This window comes from Plasmodium relictum (assembly GCF_900005765.1).
Source record: "Plasmodium relictum strain SGS1 genome assembly, chromosome: 8".
NCBI classification, from domain to species: Eukaryota; Apicomplexa; class Aconoidasida; order Haemosporida; family Plasmodiidae; genus Plasmodium; species Plasmodium relictum.
In genome coordinates this window covers 73,205-100,917 of record NC_041686.1, presented here as the reverse complement: position 1 = coordinate 100,917, position 27,713 = coordinate 73,205, and the positions used below count along the sequence as shown (strand labels likewise).

Genomic DNA, 27,713 nt, shown 5'->3' with positions numbered 1-27,713 from the left:
ATCTATGTATTTCTATGGATATAAAATATATTCAATATATTAATAATTTACGTATGCACATATATGCTACTAAATATAAATTATATTATATTTACAATAACAAAAACAAAATTATTAATAAACGCTACTTTTGATAAAGCATTTATTTTTAAATATCTTCTCATATATTTAAATTGAAATATGGTACTTTTAAGAAAAAGTTTTCAAAAATATTCGGTTGTTTTCATTTTTTTATTCCATTTTTTAAAGTACATTTTTTAAAAAAATTGTTATTTCATGAAGAAATTAACTTAAAATAGGCTTGCATGATTTTATGCGCATATGCTTGAGATATTTAAAATTTTCCTTTTTAATTATTTTAAATATAAAAATAAGGTAATAATAAGAATAATTAGTGATAATAATAATGTATGCTATTTTGTTACATGTGAAATGAAATAAGTGTAGAGATTAGATGTTAATTTTTAATTTAAATTATTTAATATAGCTTTTTTAGAATTATTTTCCATAGCGATTTAAATCTTTTTTGTTTTTATTTTATTTTTTGTGTAAATAATCATTACTTTCTCTAGTCATTAAGCACGTTTTTAATTTATAAACATGATTTTTCTTCTATTTTACAAAACACTGAAGACGAAAAGAAGAAAAATTTTACCCTAAAGATATTTATAATGGTTTTATTAAAGTTAGAATTATACTTACCCAATTTCAGCATCATTTAAGATGAGAACAATTATAAAAAAGTTTAAGAAAAAAAAATTATCTTTTTTTTTTTATAATATTTTAAATAGAAATCCTACAGAATATAGAATATTGTTTAAAAAATAACATATAGGAAAATATGAAAATTTGTAATATACTTTATAATATCATTACAGTAAAAAAAAATGAATAATTTTTAGAAAGTATAAAAAAAAAAATTATTTTGCTATTTATAGTATTTTATATATATATTAAAATCATATTGCTAGATTTATCTTATGATTAAAAACTATTTTAAACAAATATATATATATAAAAAAAAAAAAAAAAAAGTACAATTATCAAAAAAACATAGGATATATATATAAATATATATATATATATATAAACAAGAAAAATAATTTATAATAAAAATATATTAAAAATATTTTATTTTAAGTGAGAAAAATAAATAAAATTAAATTAAGAATTGTTACAAATAAATAAATTAAAATAAGATAGAAAATTTATTATTATTTTAAATTATAACATGAATACTTCGCACGCTCAGTAATAACTTTTGTATTTTTTTTTTTTTTTCTTTTTTTTTTTCTGTATTAATTTTTATAATATATATATTTTATGAATGAAATTAATTTTTTTTATGATGAAATAAATTCAAAAGAATTAGCATAAAATCAAACAGATAATTCATATATATATATATATATATATATATAAATACATATGTATGTGGTTATCTTTAAGAAAATTATATATTACGTTATATTTTTTTCCTCTATACGTATGCTTTATATTCAATTAAATTTTTTCTAAAAAGGAAATACATTTTTATAAATTTTGGAAAATGTATAAAAATATATAAGGATCTTATGAAAATTGAATAATTTACTTAGAGCATTTTATAATTATTTCATTAAATTTTTTTTTTTTTTTAAATTGTATAACTATATAATTGTAAAGAGTTTAATAAAACTTTTCCATATAGTTATATATTATTTTTTTTTAATATATATATACACTTTATTAAAAAAAAATAAATTTTATATCATCATTTTTAGTAAAAAAAATGGGAAAGTATGAGATGGTTAAAAGAGGTGAAGAAGGAGATAAATACTATTACAGAGAAGAAAGATATGATAAATTAGATAATAATAGTTTCACAAATAAATCAGATATTTATATAAAAGAAAAAGAATCATATTATATGGGAGAAAATAGAAAATATATATCAAGAAGCAGAGAAAAAATGGTAGTAGGAATGGGGAGAGAAAATCACAAAAATGAAAATATTTACAATAACTACAAAAAACCATCACTAGAAAATCATTATGTAAGGAGAAATGAATTATCAAATCCAGATAAAAATAGAAATTTTTCAAAAAATAAAAAAGATTATCATCAAAAATTTTCTCGTGATAGATATTATAAAAGATCACCAAGGAGGAATTTCTCTAAAGATAGAAGAAAAAATAGTATCTATGAAAGAAATAATGAAAAAAAATTTAAAGAAAAATATAAGTATGAAAAAGAAAATAATAAGTGGAATAATAACAACAATAATAATAACAATAGATTTGGTTTATATAATACTCATAGAATAAGAAATGAAAAAATTAATAATAAAAGATACTCAAGAGATAATGATAGAAAATCTTATGATAACAATTCACACAAAATGAATATAGGTATGATGAGAAGAGAAAGACAGAAAGATTTACGAAATCATGCATATAAAAAACCAGATCCATGCAAAATATTTGTTGGAAACATTTCTACAAATGCAAGAGAAGAGGATGTAAGAAGAAAATTTTTACAATATGGAGATATTTTGAATATGCAATGGAAGAGGAGATTTGCATTTATAGAATATTTTAAATCAATTCATGCAAGAAATGCAATTGATGAAGAAAATGGAAAAATGTTTTTTGGCGAAGAATTAAGTGTCCAACCACACCATCCTATTGCTTATGGAAATAAAAATGATTCTAGAAAGTTTCCTCCAAAATTTCAACGAAATTTTTCTCCAAAAAAAAATGAATCAAGAGAAAAAAAAAATTCATTAAGAATTGTTGTAAAAAATATTGATGACAATGTTAGTTGGCAGGATCTAAAAGATTTCGGTAGAGAAGTAGGATCAGTAAATTATGCTAATGTAGTTCAGGGTTATGACAAAGAAAAGTATGGAATAATAGAATATTATAATTATGAAACAATGAAAAAAGCTATCGATGTTTTAAATGGAAAAAAATTTAATGGAAAATATGTAGTGGTTTTAAGATATAATGAATCATTATTAGATATGAGGCATAGAAATAAAGAAAGAGAATTTAACAATATAAAAGAAAATAATTTTGCAAATAATGATAAATATTATTATAAAGATAAAATATATCGTGAGGATTTGGAAGACAACAAAGATAAATATAGAAAAGACAAATTTTATGATAGAGAAAAAAATTATGAGAGAAGTAAATATAACAAAGAAAAAAATGATGTATTTGATAGAAATGATAAAAATTATAAAAAAGGAATGAATGAGAAAAGAAGGAGCACTATGGATAATGAAAGAGATAATGAAATGGATATAGAAAGGGATATAAGTCATAGAAGCAAACAAGAAAGTAAAAATAATGAAATAGAAGTAGAAGATGCAGAAGGAAGTCAAAGGAGTGATAGAGAATATGAAAAAAATGAAGAAGAAAAAGAAAGAGGAAGAAGAAGAGACAGAGAAATGGATAAAGGAAGAAAAAGAGAGAGGAGAGAAAGAGAAAAACAAAACAGTGAATCAAGAATGGAAAGAAATTTAAGTGTAGATGATAGAGAAATAGAAAGAGAAAGAAAAAGAGAGAGAATAGAAAGAGAAAGAGAAGGAGATAAAAGTGAATCAAAAAATGAGAGAAATACAAGTGAGGATAGAAAAGAAATGGAAAGAGGAGGCAAAAAAGAAAAGGAGAAAATAAAAAATGAAACAAAAAATGAAAAAAACATAAGTGAAGATGAAAGAAAAAGAGATAGGAGTGAAAGAAGTAAAGAGAGAAGTGAAGAAAGAAGAGAGAGGCATGAAGAAAGAAGAGAACGAATTGAAAGAAGAGAAAAAAGTGAAGAAAGAAAAGAAAGAAGTGAGAGAAAAGAAAGATATGAAAGAAGAGACATGAGTGAAGAAAGAAGAGATAGAAGTGAAGAAAGAAAAGAAAGAAGTGAGAGAAAAGAAAGATATGAAAGAAGAGACAGGAGTGAAGAAAGAAGAGATATAAGTGAAGAAAGAAGAGATATAAGTGAAGAAAGAAGAGATAGAAGCGAAGAAAGAAGAGATAGAAGTGAAGAAAGAAGAGAAAAAATACAAAGAAGTATAATGGAAGGAGAAGGAAGTGAAGAAAGAAGAGAAAAAACACAAAGAAGTATAATGGAAGGAGAAGGAAGTGAAGAAATAGAAAATGAAAGAATTAGAATTAAAAAAAATAAAAGTGAAAGTAGTTATGATAGAGGAAAAAGAAAATATAGCAGTGAAATAGAACAAAAAAAAAGTAAAAAAGGAAAGAACGATAAAGAACAAGATCAAATGAAAAATATATATCAAGAAAATAATAGTGATTATGAATATATAAATGAAAAAAGAAAATGCATAAAAGAAAAATTGGAGGAAAAGAAAGTAACAAATGAAAAAAATGAAAATGATAAAAAAAAAGAAAAATATAAAAAAGAAAAATATGAAAAATATAATAAGAATGAAATAGGAGATAATCAAAAAAATGATTATAGCAATGTGGAAAGTTATAAAAATGAAAAAAGTGAAAGTTTAAGAAATAAAAGAGTAGATGATCAAAATTTATCTAAAAAGGCAAAAGAAAGAAATGAAAAAGATGATGGTTTATGTGAAAAAGGAAAAGCTACTATGTGTAAAAATGATAGAGAACAAAATGTAGGTGATGATAATATTTCATATAAAAGTGATAGAGAAAGGAGTATTAATTCAAAATATATAAAAGAAAAAGGTGATAAAAATATTAATCAAATCAATAAAATTGATCAAGATTATAGAAGCAGAAGTTCTAGTAAAAAACAAAGATCTTATAAAAGAAATGTAAATAGAAAAAAAGTATCAAATATATCTGAAGAATCTGGAAAAAGAAAATGAAGGTGGTAAATAGTTTTCTTCGAAGAAAATATGTGTAGGTAAATATAATTCTACAAATAATGAAACATAAACATCTAGAAGAAAACAATTACATATGTAAATAATCTCTATATTTTTTTTTTTTTTTTGCATTTTATCTATTCATAATATATATATGATTTTTATTTAGTTTATAATTAAATGCTTTGACTAATATACTGTTATTCCACATGTAAAAAAAAATTAAAATATATATTTTTATTATTTACTATACAAACAAGAGGAAGAATATATCCATATATAATATATGCTACTACTTATTTTAATAAATAATATTTAACTATTTTGAATGCATGCACTTTTTAGCAAAGATTAATTAAAACAGTTTCCTTATTTTTATGTATTCCTTATGAATTTTATCTTATTTTTACTTTTTTTTTTAATTTTTAAAAAATTTTTTATAAGAATATTAGCAAAAAGTATAAAAAAATATATTTTACATATATATATTGTATGTGTAATATTTTGAGTTCATTTTTCTTTACAGTGAATATTTTTGCAACTAAAAAAGAAAAAAAATTTATTTTTTAAATAAAATTTACAATGAATATATAATAAAAAATTTACTTAATTATACATATATATAAGATATTTCTTGTTAGAAATATGAAAATTAATATATATTGTACAATAGAAAAAATTAGATTAAATGCACATAAAATGAACGTGTCTATTTGTCTATAGCTAAAACTTATAAACAAAAATAAAATGTTTTTTTAAGAATTTTTGTAATTTTTTTTTTTTTTATTTAATTATATACTACAACTATTTTTTTTATTAAATTTTACTTTATAGATATGTATGTATGTTTTCTTACTTCAATAGGCGTTGTATAAATTTACATATATATTAAAAATAGATGAAAATATATAAATTACTAGATATATTCATTGCACTTTTTTGTCAGTACATTATATTATGAAATTATACACATTTAATGAATTTCCATAATTTGCTTATCTTTACATATATTGAAAAAGAAAACAATATATATTTAAAAGAATATTATAAGAAATTAATTTTGCAAATTTGTAATTCTTTAAATTTTTTTATTAAATGAAAACATGTTTTTTATAAAATTAAACATAAATATTTATATGATTCTGAAGACGATTAAATAAGTTAAATTTATTATATGTTATTTTATTATTATTTTTTTTTTTTTTTCTACAAATATATGTTAAATAATTAGTCATTTGCTTTCATAAGCTCAGAAAAATACAAAACATTATTTGATTATTTTCTACTATTCAATAATTATAAGGTGTAAGTTTCTCTTTCTCAATAAATTTAATAAAGGTTATAATTTACACATTTAAAAAAAAAAAATTTTATGGTGGATCAAATTTTTTTAAAATAACAGAATTAATGTAAATAATATAGTGAAGTAAAACAAAAATATAGAAAAAATTTAAAAGAAAAAGCCAAGTAGAATTGAAATAATGGATATATATAATTAAAATTATGTTATTACTAATTTTAAATTACACTGTAATTGTATTAATAATAATAAAAATGATTCTAAATAAAATAAAATTTAATTTAAACTAAAATTAATGAACATTTTTATATTAAGTATATTTTATGAAATTTATTATAAAAAATTTAATTGTTCAAATATATTTTGCTATATTTGTTTTACTAAAATATTTTTATAATTTTGTTTTATCAAAATTATTTTATCAAAATAATTTATAATTTTATTTCACAAGGAAAAAAAAAAAAAAAAATATAAAATATCATAATATTTTTGTATTTAAAATTGCCAATTAATTTTTTTTTTTTTTAAAAACTATAAATAAAAGAAAAAATTCTTCATAACAAATAATAATTTTAATTTTATTAAAAATGACAAAATTAATTGTATTTTAGCAAAATTTACAAAATATAATTTAAAAAAAAATAAAATTATGAGAAATGTATTGACACTTTAATCATGATTTTTTTTGAAGATAATAATTTTAATAATAGATATATATTTTTAAAAATAAGATGCTAAAAAATTAGAAATTCTATTTTTTTTTGTTTTTTTTCTTACACAAATATTAATATTAAATATATATATATATATGTCGTAGTGGTGTAATTGTAATAAAATATATATATATATAATTATATGAACAAATAAAAAAAAAATTAATTTTAAAATTGCATTCTATATAAACTTAGGAATACATCACAAAAAAAAAAAAAGAAAAAGAAAAAAATATGATTTTAAATAAGTAAATATTACAATTATGTTTAAATTTTTTTTTTTTTTTTTTTTTTTGGTAAATATATAAATGTAGAAATATATCTTATATATTATTTAAGCTCAATTTTTTAAAATAAAACATGTACCCTTAAAGTGATTAATTATATTTATTATACATATATATTTATTTAAATAATAGAGGTATATATATATATATATATATATATATATATATATATATATATACAAATATATTTAATATGATATTAATTTTTAATGAATGTTATTTTTCATGTACGAATGCTTAAATTCTTATAAGTATATCTATATATATTACTTATAATTTTTTTTTTTTTTTTTTGTTTTTTATATTTTTTTTTTAAATTAAAAAAAAAATTTGACAAGTTAACACTAAAATTTATATTACATCTTTTTATAATTTTGAAAAATAGAGGTTTATAAAAAAATAATTCATAGTGATTTAAAAATAAAAAAAATAATAATTAGGAATATATATAATTTTATATAAGAATAACGTTAAAAGATATAATTTGAAATAATTTTTGAAAAGAGAGTATTATAATTTTCTTTTTTTTTTTTTGTCAAATTTGTAAAAAGTATAAAAATATATTATGAATCAAGTAGATGATTATGATTATTTCTGTCATAGTTGTGAAGATGTGAAAAGAACTAGTGATATAGAAATTATATATAACGGTGAAATAAAATGTAAAACATGTAATAGTGTCGGTTTCGTTGAAAAGATTGATGAAGATGATCCTTTAAGTTTTCATTCAATAAATACAAATAGGGAAAATAGGACAAATAGAGAAATAAGAAGTAGTGAAATTAATAATAATACAAGCAATATTAATAATAGGAGTAGTATTTATTCGAATACTAGTAATAATAATACATTTGTTACTAACGATAATATTTTTAGTGATTTGATGTTATTTAGAAATATGTACCATCAGATGTTTAATCCAACCTTCAGGTCTCCAGAAGCAGAAGTTCATTTTACTGCTAGTGTAGCAACATCAAATAACGAAAATATAAACAATGATAACATAAATAATGAAACTCGAAATAATAGTGAAAATAGGAATACTACTGATAATAGAAATAGTAATGAAAACAGAAATAATAATGAAAATAGAAACAATAGTGAAAATAGAAATCATTATGGGAGGACTTATAGATATAGTAGAAACACAAGAAATCCTCGTATTATCACAAGAGCAATAGATATAACAAATATTCCTTTTAATTCTCCAATACGTTTAAACTTTCATGATTTAATAGATAACATATTAACTAATTCTTTTGATAACATTTCATTAGATCAAGTATTAACTATTATAATGGAAAGTGACCCATCAAGAAATGGCCCTCCACCAGCATCTGAAGAAGTAATTAAAAATTTAAAAGTAGAAGTATTAACATCTGAAAGGGCAAAAGAATTAGAATCTTGTGCAATATGTAGAGAAGAATACAAAGAAAATGATGAAGTTCATAGAATTACTGATAATGAACGATGTCGGCATGTTTTTCATTGTTCTTGCATTATACCATGGCTCAAAGAGAGAAATTCTTGCCCAACTTGTCGATTTGAACTACCTACGGATGATCAAGACTATAACTGTAAGAGAGAAGAATTGAGGGAAAGATTAAATTCAGAAATTTCTCGTAATAATTCTCTTAATAATTCTAACAATATAAACACAAATACAGATAATAACAATAATAATAATGAAAATATAAATTCAAATGAAAATAGTATAAATAGAAATGAAAATAGTACAGATGTAAATGAAAATAGTACAAATAGAAATGAAAATAGTACAAATAGAAATGAAAATAATATAAATGGAAATGAAAATAGTAACAACGGTAATGAAGAAACAAGTTATCTTCCATTCACTGATGAATATGATACTAACATGTTTGATAGTTTTACTTCTGCTCAAACTAATTCTATTTTGCAAAATTTTTTTAATAATTTTATGGCTAGTACTAATGATGCTTATAGGATAAATAGAATCTTTTTATCACCTAATTCATTTTCGAGAAATAATAATAGAGGTGTAGATACAAGAAATACATATGAACATAGCCAGGCAAGACAAGATGAAAATTCTTCAGAGAGATTTTTATCAACCGAAGAAAAAAATGGATCAAAAAAGAATGACACAAATGAAAAAGATGAAGATAAGAACGACAATAAAAATAATGATGATAACGATAATGACAATAATGATAACGACCAAAGTAATAATGATAATAGTAATAATAATAATAATAATAACGGTAGTAATAATAGTAATGATAATAATCGTTACAATTATAATAATGGATATAATAATAATCATAGTAATAATGATTATAATAGCCAAGATAAAAATTATACTTATAATAATAAAAATGACTATAAAAATAATAAGTTAGATGATAATAATGTAAAAAATAGGGAAAATAATAATATTCATTTAACAGTAAAATTAAGAGAAAATTCTAATAGGCCATTTTTAACTGAAAATGTTTTTGATACTTCAAATAATTTTGTTAATAATGGAAACAACATAGCAAGCAGTAATAGAACGAATCCTTTTCAACATTATTTTAAAGATTTAGACCAGGGTTATATAGATTTAAATAACAGTAATAATGTTAATAGTAACTTTAATAATAGTTTTACTAATAAGAATAATAATTATAGTAATATTAGTAAGGATAAATGCAATGATAATGTAAATTCATATAATACAAATGAAAGCATTTCTAGAAATGCCAATAATATTCCTAATAATGAAGAAAATTCAAGCATCAATGAAATTCTAAAAGATCAAAGTACACTATATGATTCTAATAATAGACATAAAAATATGTTAAAAAAGAATGAAAAAAGAATTTATGAAAAATTTTATACTTATACTAATGGAAGTAATAGTAACAATAACACTAGAAGAAATAGAGAGAGTGATAATGAGAAAGAAAGTAGTAGAAAAAAATCAAAAAATTATGAAAATGTGGATAGCTATAATAGTACTTCAAAAAATGTAAATAGTTACGATGATAATAAAAATAACTCAAACAAATATATAAATCATGAACAAAAAAATAATGTAAAAAAGCCAAACACAGTAAAAAAATATTTTTTTGATAAATTACAATGGTTAACAAATTATGATAATAAAGAAAAAAAAAAAAATGAGAAAATTCAAGATTTAAATAATAGTAACATTAATCAAAATAACATTAAAAATGAGAATCAAAAAGATAATAATGAAAATATTTTAGATTTTCAAAACTTTGCAAAAAGAAATACTACATATTCTTTAAAAAATAATATAAAGCGGGATTATATATATGTAAATGATAAGAATAATGATAAAGATTTAAACAAACATAATAATAAAGATGAAAATATAAAAAATTCAACTAACGTTATTACAAATGAAGAATGCCAAAAAAAAAAAAGTAATAATAATAATAATGTATCAGGTTTTTAATTTTCTTGATTATTATAAAAATTAATTTTTTTTTTTTTTTGAATATATTCATACTATGAATTAATTACCAAAAGAGAAAAAAAAATTATAATTTTTTACAAAATTTTAAAGAAATTAATATCATAATTTTTAAACATTCATAAAGTAACTCTATACAATATGCAATGAAAATTTATATATTATTAACTAAAAAAGACTCAAAATATTAAGTTCATAGAAATGAAGAAAATATAGAAAATAATAAAAAAAAAAAAAAAAGAATGAATATAATTTGATAACTAAAGATATGTATTTAATGAAAATAAGAATTAACTTGATGTAATACTGCAAAAATTTAAAAGAAAAAAAAACAAAATAACACAAAAATATAAGTATTATTCATATCTATATTAACATTTTCTTTTTTTTTATTAAAATTTAAGTAGATGTAAATATATATGTATATACATATATATTTATCTACTCATCCTTTTAATGGTGTGTGTTATTGCATTTTATTATATATATATATATATATATTTTATTTTAATTTGTTTTTTTCATATTTAATATTTCCTATTTTTTTTTTTAAAATAAAATATATTTTTTAATTTTATAAATAAGACTGTATTTTTGTTTATATTATAAAAATTAAGCATTTTTTTTTTTTTTCTCTTTTTTTTTTTTTTTTAATAGGATATACATATTTAAATATATGATAATGAAAATAAGAAAAATAAAATAATTATATGTTAAAATTTATATGGAATATTCTTCTACCATTTATAAAATAAAATGATATAAATTAATTATATGATATACATGTATATATGTTTTTTTTTTTTTCTTTTTTTTTTTTTTTTAATTTTGTTTGAAAATTCATGATATTCACAAGTTAAAAAACTAAACCTTTTATTATTTTTATTTTTTTAATTATAAAGTAGTTTTATATTTGAAGTAATATATTTTTTTTTGAATTGTGTAAATGCAAAAATAAACTTAGTATGATGTTGGTTTAATATTCATTTTGTTAATAAGTGTTATTATTCTATTTTTTAACTTTTATTTAGTAACGAAGTTTAACAGAATAAGAACCTGAATTTTTTTATGTATTAAATATAAAAAACAATCACTATATATATATATAAATACAATTATTTTTTTTTAAATTATTTCCCTTTGATATAAGAAACTACTTTTGAAATATTTAAAATATCTATCTAAAAAAAAAAAAAAAGAGAATAATTGAATAAAATTCATTAATATTCTATAAAAAGAAAAAAATTATTATAAATATGTTTTGGGTTATTTCTTTTGTTTTTACGATACATCATTTTAACTTTAAAAAATTGGCAAAATTTATCATTTCATTAAAAAAATTCATTTTGTAATTTTACATTTTTATAATTCAATATTAAAGAATTTATATTATATTAATTATTGATTCAGAATTCTCAATATTATAAACTAAAATATATTTCATTAATTATATATGTTGAAATATATTAATTTTATATATATATATATATATATATTTATGTATAATAATTAGGAAGCATATAAAAAATACAAAATTTAAAATATATGCATGTGTGCACACGTCTATTGATGTTTGTTCTTAAAAATTGTTCTTTTTTATATTTTTTAAGAAAAATAAAAATAATTTTAACCTAATAATTTATTATAGTTTCTTTTAAGAAAACTATATGGAAAATAACATTCGTGATTTAATTTTAAAAGAATATTGTAATGAATTCATTTTTTTAAAATACATACACAAATATTTATAGAAAAAATAAATATGCATATATATATAAATAAAACATGTATATATTTTATAAATTTTTAAATATTATTATTAATATATTAATATATATTATTTATTAATTCATTGTGAAAGATGAGTGTCACCTTTAAGATTTAAAAGAAGAGAAAAAAAAAAAAAAAGCACAAAAAAAAAGAAGAAAAAGAAAAAAAAAATCATAACAATTATAGATATGTATTCATAATTATAAAATTGAAAAAAATATAAATAAGAATTCTAAATAATTTTGTGAAATAAAATTATAAAAAAAAAAAAAAAAAATGAATTAAAAAAATATTAAATATATTTAGTAATTGTATAGTTTTTTTTTTTTTTTTTTTTTTTTTTTTTTTTTTTTTTTTTTTTTTTTTTGTTTATTTATACATTTTATTTTATTTTATTTTTTTTTTTGTATTTTCTAAAAATATGAAATAACAATGAATGAAGATTTAAAATTAGGGTCAATTGTTTGGCCTAATTTTTGTTCACCTTTTAGTATATCTTGTTATGCAATAAATGAAAATTGTTCCATTCTGGCTGTTGGTAGTTATGAAGGAAGTATAATATTATTTAAAATAGATGAAAATGAAAATTACATAAATGATTTAGAAATTATGAAAAATTTAAGTAATGATAATAAAAATGTAAAAGATAATATAGATAATAAAAGTAAAAATGAATATATATGTTGTAGAAACACTTTTACAAAAAATAATGAGTGTAAAGAAAATATGAAAGTTTTCTCACATGATAGTAAAAATAATAAAGATTCTTGTAACTGTGAAGAGAAAAAACATATACATATGGATAATAATAATAATAATAATAATACTTATTTTGATGAAGATGGTGATGATAAGAATAATGTAAATAAGGAAAATATTAATTTAAATAATAGAATAAATTTGCTCCCATACAGTATTCTATTAAATAATAATAATACATGCAATAACACTATTGTACAGTTAAATTTTGGTTTATCATGTAGTTCTACTATTGAATGCATATCAAAAGAAATATTAATTTCATTGCATATGGATAATATGATATATATTTGGTCGTTAGATGAAGGAAGATGCTTTAAAATTTTAAAGAATTTTGATTTTTTTATATATAATTTAAGAATATTACCTGATAGAAGATTTCTACTTGTATCTGGAGATAAGAAAATAGTATTAATTGATTTGTGGGCAAACAAAGGCAAAGAAATAATTGCATATCTAATAATAGATAATTATAAAAATAGAGAGATAGATAATAAAGAAGAAATTTTTATAAAAAAAGAAAGTGATGACAATTATATAGGGGACATTGATGATAAATATTATTCTTCATCTTCTAATGAATCAGAAATAAATAGTATTTCTATTGAAAAAGAAAAACTTAATACAAATATTCAGAAACATATTCCCCAAGAGAATGCTCAGATAAAAAAAAGAAAAAATTCTAATGATATTAAAATTTGTTCTATAGCAACCGGATTAGTACCTTATTTAAGAGAAGAAAATCAGAGATTATTAATTCAATGCTTTAAATTATTAAAAAGAAAATTATTTAGTATTCAAGAAAAAAAGGATAAAAGTGAAAACCTTTCAAATCAATATATTGTTAAAAATGATGAAAAATATAATGAATTAAATGAAGAATATATGAAAATAAAGGAAAATGAAATAAATCAAAATCTTAATAATTTATTCTATTGTCCTGCATTAATATGTGCATCTTTAAATAATGGAGACATAATATGTTGGGATTTGACTGATTTTCTGAATTATTACAAAAGTAAGTTTCGTTTTGTCGTAAGAACTGAAAAAACAGAAATTGAATTGTTCAATGAAATCATAGAAGATATAGCTGAGAATTGCATATATGATGATTTGATTAAAAGAAGATTTAACTTTTCTCGTGATTTAAATTTAAAGACTTATGATAAATGTATAAAACATAAAGATATATATAAGCAGAATCAGGGGGTATATTTTATTGAACCAACTTTTATTTCAAATTTGCAACAATCACAAAATCTCTTAGAAATAGCTACTAACGGAAATTCAAGTCAAATATCTATAATTGATAATTATATAATTATTTTACAGAAAACAAGATTAATTATATATGAAAGAAAAAATTCTTCTTCCTTTTTTGTACCATTGATGGATATATTTTGTCCAGATTATCAAAAATCTAAAAGAAAAAAAAAAAAAAATTCTCATTGGATAGGAATACAAGTTTTAAGAAGGCCAATATGGAAATTTTCCTCAGGTAAATTTTACATGAATTTTTTAAATTGTTTTTATATCATTTAATTTTAATAACATATTATAATATATTATATGAAATGATAAAAAATATATACAATTACAAAATATATAGAAACATTTATGTAATAATATATCTTCACTATAATTTATTATAAACATAATATGTTTTTAATCTTTTTAATTTAAAAGTTAATTATAAGTTTTCTTTTTTCTTAGTTGCATATTATGTTAATATATATATTGTTATGTACTACTATTATATTTACCTCTATTAATTTATATAAAAAAGGTTTAATTTTTTTTTTTTTATAATTTATTATTTTTAGGTATTTTTAAAAGTATTAGCTTTAAAAAAAAATCATTTAATATTATGCAAAAGTTATCTAAGAATATATGTGGTTCTATCATAGCTTGGACTACTGAAGGGAATTTTTACTGTTATACACTACCTTTAAAATTTTCTAGTTTATTTTTATCTTTTCAATCAAATATAAAATCCTTTTTTTTAACTAAGATTTCAAAACGCTTTTTAGGCTCATTTAAAAGTCCAGTTCCTATTATCATTCACAGGAAAAAATTGTCAAAAATTAAAGAAAAAAAAAAAAATGATGATAAGGATAAAATTGAAATAAAAATAAATGACAGTTGTGAGATACTTACAAATGAAAACCAAAATTTTTCATTAGAATCTATTAAATCGTATAAGAATTCAAATGATGTCAATAGTTCACAAAAAAATAAAAAACACATCAAAAGAATAAAAAATATGAATTTAGAAAAATATTCTAAAAGCAAAGATGATTTATTCTTCTTTTTTGTAAATAAAAATTATATGAATAGAGTTATTTTTTTTGAATATTTACACAACAATTGGTATAAAACATCAAAAATAGATAATGTGTGGCTCTTACCAAAACAAAAAAATATAAAAGAAGAAATGAGTAACATAACTTGTAATAAGGTAGTAAATGATATAAATTTAGAATGTAAAAATATATATGTAAAAAATGATAAAAATAAAAAAAATAAAAATGGAATTATAAGATATAACATGATGATGAATCACCATATTAACATTGAAGATGAGAACAAAATAAAAGGAGAAAATTCTAAAAGAAATAGAAAAGTAGCTACATATGCTATAGTAGAATATAGATTAAACATATATATTATTATAAGTTACTTAAGTGGTATTGTGACTAGTACATTAATTAATGCATATAAAAAAATTCCTAAAAATAAATTAATTTTTGATATACCTTTACCTAGCTGTTTTTTAAAAAAAAAAACTTTTATAACAACTTTATTTGGTGAAAACAATTATTTAATAGGTGGTTCAAACAAAGGAGATATTTTGATATGGAATATATCAGATTTTAAATTAGTTAAATTTTTGGAAAATTGCCATTTGTCTTATGTATGTAGTATTCATAAAGTAATAAATGAAAATTTTATTTTAAATGGAAATAATTATTTAAATAAACAAGAAAATCATTGGATATTATCTTGCGATGCAACCAATGATTTAATTTTGTTAAATATTAATAAAAGTAACTACAAGAATAACAAAGATAACTTCTTTTGTAAAAATGATGAATATAAAATAGTTATTACCACTGACGAAGAAATTAGTAAAAATTATAAAAAAAATTATAATAATTTAAATTATATTAATACATTATTTAAAAGAAGAAATTTAACTAACAAAGAAAATAAATATAATTTATTAAAAATCTTAAAATTAAAAAGGCAATTAAAAATGCAAAAATTAAGTAAATATTACTCAACTTTTTATACGAATGCATTATATTCAAAAAAATATTATTCAAGTAAAATGAAAAAAAAATTAAGAAAAAAAAAAAAAGAAGAGGAATTAAAAAATATGACTCATGTGTGTTTCCATTGTTGTTTTAAAAGATTAGAAAAAAAAAATGAAATAAATTTTAAATTAATTAGTAACATATATATTAACACATATTCCTCTTTGCTTTATATTATTTTATTGAACAATTGCATTTTTATTTATAATTACAATAATGGTCTTTTTTTAAGATCTGTTTATGATTCAGAATTTATGAATATATCTAATATTTCTTATGATAAATGTTATTTAAAATTAGGAGTAAATATAACTAATTTAAATATTTTAAATAAAATAAAATTAAAGAATAGTGAACATAATTTTAGAAATAATACAAGAAGGAATGAATATTTATTACATAATTATAAAAATGAAAATTCTTTTAGCAGATCTTCTTCTATATCTTCCTCATCTTCCAATTTTTCTTTTATGTCATCAGAAAATATTAGTAAACTAGATAAAATAGAAGAAAAAAAAAATGCCATAAGTATATCGAATGAAAATAAAATTGTTTCTGATTATCCTAATATTTTTTATGAAGGAAAAAATAAAATAAGAGATGAACAAACAAATGATTTTTCTTTTACGGAGAAATATAAAACATCGAATATGAAAAATAAAATAGATGTATCATATTACGTAATAAAAAGTCAAATTCCACTTATAAGTTTTGCATTATTTAGAGATAATAATTTATCAAAAAAGTTCTTACCTCTAACAAAATTGTTGTATCATTATTTCTTACCAAATAATTGTATAAATATTTGTAAGGAGTTGTTTCCATTTTTAATAGATTTTCCTTCTATTCCTTTTTCTTTGTGCATACATGGTATGGAATCTTCTCTTTCTTTTGTTATTCCTTTGTCTACCCAGATATATTATTTTTCGAGAATGCATCCAATGAAATGGAAAAAAAATGGAGATGTATATCTTACTATAAGTAACAAGAGAGAAGATAAATATACTCTCAAAAAAAGAAGAAAAAAAGTAAAATATTTTTATGATTGTTTAAATTTAGAGTATGATTTTTCTTTTAATAAAAAATTTGAAAAAAGTTATTTCTTAAGTAATACCTTTAAGAAAAAATATATTTATTTAAGTGTAAAAATAGGAAGTTTAAAAAAATATTCCAAAGATCTCAAAGAATTATCAAAGTATAAAAATTTTAAAAAACATAATATTATTTTAAGTAATTCAAATAATAAACATAATATATATAATATTAATAATAGTGCTAAAAGAAATAAGATATTTTTTGATTTATTGGAAAATAATAAAAGTCATGATAAAAATTTTTCAAATACAAATATATATAGTGACTATTTCAAAAATGAATATAAAAAAAGTGATGATGTTTGCAATAACAATTCCTATACTTGTAATGAAAATAATAAAGAAGGTAAATATTTAGATACTTATTCAAAACGTAGAAACTATAAAAATTTTCATTATAACTATTATACTGATTTAAAAACAGTAAAAAAAAATTCTTTTACATCTCATAAATGCCTTCTAAATTATTCTGAGGATAATTACACAAATTATTCTACTGATAAGTCAAGCATATATTTCTATATAAAAAAGAGCAAAAAAAAGAAAAAAAAGCCTATTATAAAAAGAGAATACTTTTTCTCTAATAATACTATTGGTGTGCACTGCAATAGTTCATATGTAAGAACCTTGTATTGTTGTTTTATTCTTCGATTTTTAAATATTTGGTTTTCAAATTGTAAAATTAAATATAATCACTGTATTATAAATAACTTTAAACAATATATAATAGATAATTTAACTCAATGTAACTCCCTAAATTTATTTTTATTAAGTTACATTTCCATGTATCCCTATGATAAAAGTATAAGGTTACAGTTACAAAGCTTTTTGCTTAGCTCAATAAGTAATATAAATGAAAAAACATTAGATAAATACACAAAAACGTCCACAGAGGTTTTAAGAATAAATAATAAAAAAAAAAGGATTATTGAAAAAAATATTGATGAAATTTCTTTATATGATGCAAATGGAGCTTATATAATTTCTATTATTATACCAAAGATAGGAGGCTTATTTTTGTATCCATTTATATATGCAGATGAAGTTTGTTTAACTTTATTGTTATTATTATTAGTAGCTAAAGCAGAATACTTATGGAAATCTAAAACATTTTATACTAATGCTAATATGACAACGTTGATAATACATCATATATGCTATTATATATTTGTAGATACTAAATACTTTTTAGAAAAGAATAATAAATTTAATAAATTTAAGCTATTTCATTTTATACATTTATTATCATTAAGTTTTTCTATTACATGGGATTTTCATATATTAACTCAAAAGGGAATTTTTACTAATAATATGAAGAACATTTCTAATAATTCTTTTAATTTAAGTTTAAAGAAAGAAGATTTTATATTTAATGAAAAACTTATAAATAATAATTATTATAAAGCGCTAAAAAATTACTATATTACTGGGAGTTTACCAGGAGAAGAGAAATTAAATAACTCATTAAGTGAAATAAACATAAAAAATTACATAGAGGACTACATAGAATACGTAGATAAACTGAATGAAGTAGAATTTGAAAAAGAAGAATTTCATATAAATTCCATTGAAAATGTTCATGTAGATTTAAACAATGAACATAACAACACAACTAATAGATCTAATGATATTTTTAAAACATCTAAAGCATTCACTGATAAATATTATCATAAATATATGTATGATGATGATAAGAGTACATCATCTCACAAAAACAAAAATATATATTGTGAATCTTATCAAATAAATTATGATGATAACAAAAAACACAAAAATGCACCAACAATTAATGAGAATAACTATATAAATATATGTCATTTTATATTGAATATATTTGAGTTATATACATTATCATTAAATAATATCAGTTTTCTTAAAATATTAATAAATATTGGAAGAATTGAACCCTTTTTATTTTTAAAAACATTACATTATATAACAGCAAATGTACAAAAACGTGTGTCTTGTATTAATAAAATATTATTTCTTTTAATTATTTTAATAAAAAATTACAAAAGTATTTTTATTTGTTACCTGAATATAATAATCGATATATTATTAAATTCATTGGATCCCTCAAATAATGTAAGAATCTTATGTTTAAAATTATCAACAAGTTTGATATATACTCTTGTAAAGCATTATCCTATTTGTTCATTTAATAAATTTACACAAAAATTAGCTGTTGTAAATAATATAAATAAATGCATATATTTATATGATTTAAAGAATGCTAAAAAATTAAAAATTTTTCAAGGGCATAAGAAAAATATTAACTGCATAAAATTTGACACAAATGGATCATATCTAGCTTCTTATTCTAAATTAGATTTATCTTTTAAAATATGGAATTGTACAAATACTGGTTTATTTAGTGGATTTTTAAAAATTCATTCAAAATATTCCCGTGATATACAGTTATCAAAAATTAAATTAAGTTATTTATATTTATCAGATGATTATATTGATATAATTTACAAAAAAAAAAATGAATGGATTTTAAAAAGAGAAGATAATGCTAGCTATTTGATTTATATTTAAAGTATCATTCTTAAATAGAAACATTTTTATTATATTTATTACTTTATATGGATGCATATAATAATTTTTCAGCTATTATAAAAATGAAATAAAATATATGTTTTCTGACTTACATTTTAATAATGAATTTGTTTATATTCTTATTTATTATTCATACTTTATATTTGTTTTATATATATATTCTTCTATTTAATTTTCATTCTTCATGATACAGTTATTTTTATTATACAATTTTTATGTCTAGGTTTTTATTCCTATTTTATTAGCATATATACATATATATACATTAATTTTTTATTTATTTATTCATTCATATTCTATTTTAATATCTATTAAAATTTGCTTTTTTCTTTTATTTGGAATATATTTAAAATGTCTCTTTTTTAAAAAAAAATTCCTTATATTATTTTTTATTAAAACTCTTTTTTTTCATTTTATTTAATTTTTTTTTTTTTTTTTAGTCATAATTTTAAGTTACACATTTAACTTTGAATAATTTTTTTTCTTGAATATTTATATATTTATATATTTATTTATTTTTTTTATTTCAAATTTCTTGTTAAATAGAAATATCTTTTCCTTTTTAAATTTCTAGTTTTTTATTTATTTGAACTTAATAGATAGGAATACTATCTTTTTATGAAATTGTGAAGTATATTATGCATTTAAATTTTTTATAAATAAATTTATAATTTAAAAAAAAATGATTGAATATATATATAGAAGAAATATATCTTATAAAATGTGTATGCATACATAAATAAATGCATTTCGTTGTAAATTATAAACTTATATATATGAAATATTTTTTAATGATTTTTTCTTTTTTTCTTTATGTTTCTTTTTCAACATGCTTTATTTTATATATTTATCTTATTTTTATTTTTTATTTTATTTAATTTTTTTTTTTTTTCTCTTTTAATAATATATTTCTTTTATTTAAAAACTTTTGTAGGTTTTTTAAATAAAATTAGGAAAAAATAAGAATATTATGTAAAATAAACTTTTATATATTTTAAATAAAAATAAATTTTAAAAATTTTATTTTTTTTCTTATATAATTCTATAACTTTTATTTTAAGATTAATTAAAATGAATACTAAAAAATATTTTATATACATTAGAATAGAAAGTATAAATATATATATATATATATATATTATAATCTCTCTAAATTCATGATATAAACTATTTAATTGAATAGTCTTCTAGAAAAAAAATAAATTTAATTTATATCTAATTATATATTAAAAAATAATTTTCCAAATTAAAAAGAAATAATATATCTCATTCTTCTTTCTTTTTTAAAAGAGGAATAGACAAATAGCACATGTTATGCAACGAGTTCATTTGTACTAAAATTTGTTCGTAATAAATGCTTATTGTAGAAGGAATAATTATTTCTAGTACATTATCTAAAGAAAAAATTAAAGAAAATATAAATTTTTTTTTTTTTTTCTTATAATTTTATATATATAATTATCTGTTTTTCTATGTTTTTTTTTATACCCTCTTCCATTTGAGTAGAAACAAATTTTAAAGAATTTGTTTTTGTTTTTTCGACTCTATCTATATTTCCTTCTATTAAAGAAAAAACATAAAAAAAAAAATTATTTAAAATTAACTAAAAATAATTAAATATTTTTTAATAAATTTATTATAAATACTTCAACATTTTTTTCTCAAAATATTTATAAAATTAATGAAATTTAAGATTTTAAAAAACATCTCATAGATTTTTGGTAGATATTTATTTACTTAATTTTTTTTTTTTTCTTTAACCTTTTACATATATAAAAACTTCAAAATAGCAATTAGAATGTATTGTCTTGTAAAAAAAAGTATTTTTGCTATTTGATTTTTCGTATACAAAATTTGAACCATTTTCTAAATAAATATTTCTAGAAACTTCATTTAATTTTGTTTTTGTTGTTTTTTTTTGTTTTTCATCATAATCTAGAGCGTAAGGTACTCTTAATATATATGCTGAATTTTGATTTAAATATGAGCAAAAAGTATAATGAGGAGATAAAATATCTTTCATTTGATTACTATTTAGGGCAGAATTTTTATGTCTATACTTATTTTCATAAATATATTTATTAAAACAATTTTCAAAGGACAAATAATCATTATACATAAATATAACATTGTGGTATTTTTTCTCAACTTTTCTTAATGAATCAAATTTTTTTTCGTTAACATTTTCTTTATTTTTCATATCTTTTGTTTTTTTTTTTTTCTTTTCATCATTTGTATTTATTATTTCCTTTATACTAACATCATTCTTATTTAATTGGCATTTGCAAATTGAATTTTCATTATATTTTTTGATATTTGTTTTTTTGTGGCTTACATAAAAATAATTCTCATTATCATTTAAAAAATCATTTTCACAAACAATAATGGGAAAATCCTCATAATTAAATTTGCTTATTCTATTTTCATATGACTTTATTTCTATAATGCTTCCAAAAAATTTCAAATAATTGTATTTTCTCTTTTGGTAAAATTCAGTATCTTCTTTTATTAGATAAATAAATACCACATCTTTAAATGAGCATATCATTAAGTTCCCATCTAAATGTAATTCTGTATAAAATATATCTTTTTTAAAAATTGGGCTATTTATTAAATTACAATTTTTTAAATTTTCTGAAATAAAATCAATAATATTATTGTCAGTAGTAGTATAGTCATTAGTTATACTATCACTTTCCTTTTTATTATTTAATAGGTTAAAAGAAAAGTGAGGTTTTGATATTTTATTTGTATCATTTTCATTAAATATATTTTTTTGTTTTATTATTTTTCTTATTTCTGTAAAATCATTATTCAAAAAAAATATAACTTTATTAAATATATATAAATTATGATATGAAATTTTATTATTCATTTCCTTTTTATCACTTTTACATTCTTCATTATTTATGTGTTTCTTAAAGTTTGTTTGATTTATATCATTTATTTTTTTCTTTATACATATTTCTTCTTTTTTATAATTTATTTTATTCTTATTTCCTATATTAACAGAAATATCACTATTATCTCTAAGCTCATCATCTTTTTTTTTTTTCCCTAAATAAATAATTTTATAAAGGAAGTTTATGCCATTTAAAACGTCTTTTAAATAATTGTCCACTTTTGATTCAAGAATATCTTCTTTATTTAATTTAATATATTCTTCAATTTGTTTTTTAAAGAAAAAATTGGCAAGCTTTATATCATCATTAATGTAATCGTCAAATAATTCAAAAAAAGACAAATTCAAATTTAATGGCAAATTGAAAATATTTTTAATACTATTTTCAAATAAATCATATAAATATATTTTTTTATTTGAGCTAACAATCAACTTCATATTATTAACATCATATAGCTTGATCATATCAATGGCTTCAAGATTATTTCGAAATATTTTATAAAGTGCTATACAGTAATTATTATTCATATCTTTAAATTTAAGTTTATTTATACTATGATCACTGTAAAAATTATGGCATTTATTATTGAAAATTACATAAATATGAATCGATCCTTCATTAAATCCGCATAACAAATATTTATTATCCTTACTAAATTCAAAGCAGGTAACATATTCTATTAAATAATGTAAAAAGACAAAAATATATTACATATAAAGTTGAGAAAAATAAAATAAAATATGATAAATATACAAAAAAAACATTTGATATGAAAATATAAAAATGCTCAAATAAATTTCTATTCAATAAACAAGTAAATATATCAATAAAAATATTATTATGTATTACTATTATAAGAATAAGATATTGAGTAAAATGGAGAGAGAGTTGAATTCAGTTCTTCATAAAATACTATCTTATTATTTATTGAAAATACAAAAATGTTATTTATATTATTATTTTCTTTTCGTATAATTCTTTTTTTTTCTCTTCTTAACTGTATTTGATATTTATCTTCACTAAAACTGTTTATTCTATTATCATTTCCTTCTTTCTCTTTTTTATTTATTTTTTCTATATCACTTTTTTTTTTTTGTTTTTCTTTGTTATTATAAGTGGAGATGATACAATTAACTTTACCTTCCACCACCAAAGGGCGATCTGTAAAATAAAAATTATTTAATACAAAATTTTTTTTTTCCCATTTTATATTTAAAAGACAAATGAACCCTATTTTTATTATTTATTTATTTTAATATTTTGTCTACTATATAGTGTATTATCAAGGTTTAACATTCTTATTAAACTTTTTTCTTCTTCAAAGAAATTAACCATCGCAATAATGTGCTCATTTTTGTTTCGTATAAAAGTTGATATATATATATCATTTTCAAATATTTCCTATAAAATAAAAAGTAAAAAAAAAGAGGAAATTTTTTTTTTTACTACTAATAACTATAGAATTCACATCTATTTTTTTTTTTTTTTTTAGTATTTTATACTTTTAGAATTATAAATTTATTGTTATATAAATTAATTAGAATAACATGAGTATTGGTAACTATTAACAAATAGTTCAAAAAATATTCTGCGTAATTGATCCATTTGAATGGTATAATATTTTCATCTATTTGAAATTTTTTTTTGTAATAATTATTAATTAATATATTTATATCTAATTTGCTACATTTGGCATTGTTATCCAACTCCTTAATATGATAAATCATTCCATTTTCTAAAACACATATCAATACATTGTCCAATAAAAATATAAGTTTAATGCATCTTTTAGATATTTCATAATATCTTATAAAATATAAGAAAATAAAATAAAATATATATATAAGACTTATATAAATACTAATATATAATACATTTTCTGTAAAACATATAAATATTTGTTTGTTATTTTTACTTTATGGCAATATGTTTATAAAATAGATAAATATTTCCTTTAGTGGTTCCTATATAATACTTATTTGAATTAATTTTATAAATTGTTGAAATTTGATCTAAAGGTATTAAATTATTATAAATAGGTTTAAAACAATTTATTTTCAATTCTATGCAAAAGGAAAAATCCCATATGTATATACTTGTTGAGCTATATGTTAAAATTGTTAAATATTCTAAATAGTCATATATATTTTTATTATTGCTTATATTATCTTTATAAGCATCATTATTAAAGAATAAAAATAGATTCTCTATATCATTCATATGAGTATAAATACATAAGAAAGGTTTTTGTGTATTTGATAAAGACCAAAAACTTATAGTTTTATCTATTAAAATTTACAAAATAAAATAATAATAAACATTTATACATTTATATATATATAAATTATTCTATAAAAACTTTTTAATTTCTTTTTAAATTTAAAATGATATTTATAATTAGATATATTATTACATTTGTCATTAGTTAGTATCACAACACATTCAAGAGTATCTATGAAATTAATGTCTGATATCATACACTGTTCATATGAAATATTATTTTTATAAGTTTCTTTTTTATTATTAAAAGAATAATTAAAAAAATCGTAACTTTTTATATTTTTTACTTTTATATTATATTTTTCTTTATATTCTTCAATATCCCATAAAGACACATAACAACCAATATAATTATTAAAATCACCTAAAGATATTTTTAAATATTATATAATTAATAATAAATACAAAAAAAAAAAAAAAAAGAAGAAAAGAAAAAAAAAGTTAATATATGTAATACAAAAGAAGATATTATTTATTATATTGATATTATTTTTTAATTAACTTTGCTAAAGGATTTTTCTTTTTCTATGAATTTTTCAAAATTTATATTTTTTACATGTTAGAGCTAACTTCAAATGATTAGAATATCTAAAAATATATATATGACCAATGTGCTTCTTATATAAGTTTATTACGTTTTCTTCTAAATTTAGAATATATATAATATCTTCGATAATACATCCTATTTTATTTTTAGTTATTATATGAATATTTCTTTTTTTATCTGATATGAATAACAATTTTATTATAATAAATGTATCATAAAAAAAAATTAAAATTTTATTTTTGTTTAATTCTTATAATTTTTAAACCTATATTATCCCCCAAAATAGATATTAATTTAAAGCTTTTGTCCATTTTATTTTTCTTTTTTATAAATTTTTATAAAAGTATTTGAATAGAGCATTTCTTTTTTGTTTTTCTTTATTCACATTCAACGGAGTTATTTAATATAACAAAATAATATTTTGCATAAACAAAATAAAATTTAAAAATATTATCCTTTTAACTATTTAAATAGGAACTGATTCATATAATAACAACATTGTAGAATACTGTAAGATATATTATATTCTAATTGATTATAATTTTTATTATTATTATTATTCTTTTTTAACTTTTTAAATAATAAATAGCTTTATATATATATATAATACTTTTATTATTATTATTTTTTCTTTTTTTTTATTTATTTTAATTTCTTCCAAGGTATTAATCAAGTCTTATAATATATTTTTTTGTGTTTTTAAAAATTTTCTTTTTATAAGAATAATATAAGCATTTTATTATTATTAAATTTATTCTTCTTAATTTATATACTTAATATAATAAATTTATATTTTAAAAAGTTTGTAAATACCTTTTCTTTTCTCAATAATATATAACATATACACACATAGAAAAATAAAAAAAAATTCATTTTGAAGAAAAATTAGTTATTACTAGAAAAAAAAAAGAAGATTCTAATGTGGAATCAGTAGTAAATAAATCAAATATTCAATGATAATTACGATTAAGAAAAAAGAATACCACATTTTTAGAAAGGGATATTTTAAAACTTCTTAAAAAATATTTAAGCATTTCGATTATTTTTTTATAGAAAGAAATAAAAGAAAGTAATAATTCAAATGCCTATTTTTTTTTTTTTATTTTACAAAAAAAAAAAAAAAATAAAATAAAAATTAGACATTTTATTTCTATTTTTCTTAAACTATTGAAATTTTAGAAAAAAAAAAACTTTAACAAATATGAATGTTTTTCTTATTATATAAATTTTAAAAAAATTATTTTAGAAATAAAGTGGCTATATGGCATTTTGTATAAAAAGAAAAGATATTAAAAAAAATAAAAATAAAGAAAAACATATTAAAGATAATATAACTATTTAATGTTCTATGAGTAGAACATAAATAAAAAAAAAATATGATATTACATAAAATGAAGTGGGAAAGGATTTTTAAAGTTGTGATATTTATATATTTTTTTTTGGCATCTTGCATATATAATAAATTTTATCCATATGATAGTTTAATGTGAAAGAAAGTATAAACAGTCTAATTAAAAATTATTAAGGTCTTTTAGAGCATTTTTTTTAAAATAAACATGTGTATATTTAAATATAATAAAAGAGACATTTTGTACAATAAATAATATGATAAACATCAATTTTATATTTTATTTTTCAGTAAATTTAAATTATTAATTAGTAAATAGTAACTTAAAAATAATATGTGAATTATAAGAAATTAAAAAATAATATTCCGATTACAAATGAAAAATTACATTAGTAAACATTAATTTCAATTTATAATGTATATTTTTTAGAATATCAATAGAACAAAAAAAAAAAAAAGTTACATTTGTATTTGTCTTCTTTATGATTAAAATACACTAATAATAATACTAATATTTTATTAATTCAAAT

The 27,713-nt window shown here is 18.2% G+C and overlaps 4 protein-coding genes across 4 annotated transcripts; 3 read left to right on the top strand and 1 right to left on the bottom strand.

Moving 5' to 3' along the window:
• Window positions 1–1,771: 1,771 nt before the first annotated feature.
• On the top strand, window positions 1,772–4,840 carry PRELSG_0802200 (RNA-binding protein, putative; the record flags this gene model as incomplete). Its single annotated transcript, XM_028676075.1, has 1 exon — window positions 1,772–4,840. One exon carries the CDS (start codon window positions 1,772–1,774, stop codon window positions 4,838–4,840), a length of 3,069 nt encoding a protein of 1,022 aa, XP_028532601.1.
• A 2,865-nt stretch (window positions 4,841–7,705) lies between these two features.
• On the top strand, window positions 7,706–10,585 carry PRELSG_0802100 (E3 ubiquitin-protein ligase, putative; the record flags this gene model as incomplete). Its single annotated transcript, XM_028676074.1, has 1 exon — window positions 7,706–10,585. One exon carries the CDS (start codon window positions 7,706–7,708, stop codon window positions 10,583–10,585), a length of 2,880 nt encoding a protein of 959 aa, XP_028532600.1.
• A 2,220-nt stretch (window positions 10,586–12,805) lies between these two features.
• On the top strand, window positions 12,806–20,084 carry PRELSG_0802000 (conserved Plasmodium protein, unknown function; the record flags this gene model as incomplete). The annotated part of the gene is made up of 2 exons (XM_028676073.1): window positions 12,806–14,630; window positions 14,956–20,084. 2 exons carry the CDS (start codon window positions 12,806–12,808, stop codon window positions 20,082–20,084), a joined length of 6,954 nt encoding a protein of 2,317 aa, XP_028532599.1.
• Window positions 20,085–21,371: 1,287 nt separating this feature from the next.
• PRELSG_0801900 (hypothetical protein) lies at window positions 21,372–26,146 on the bottom strand (the record flags this gene model as incomplete). The annotated part of the gene is made up of 10 exons (XM_028676072.1): window positions 21,372–21,499; window positions 21,594–21,665; window positions 21,867–23,684; window positions 23,858–24,148; window positions 24,277–24,409; window positions 24,511–24,814; window positions 24,924–25,293; window positions 25,422–25,652; window positions 25,896–26,012; window positions 26,101–26,146. 10 exons carry the CDS (start codon window positions 26,144–26,146, stop codon window positions 21,372–21,374), a joined length of 3,510 nt encoding a protein of 1,169 aa, XP_028532598.1.
• Between the last annotated feature and the right edge of the window lie 1,567 nt (window positions 26,147–27,713).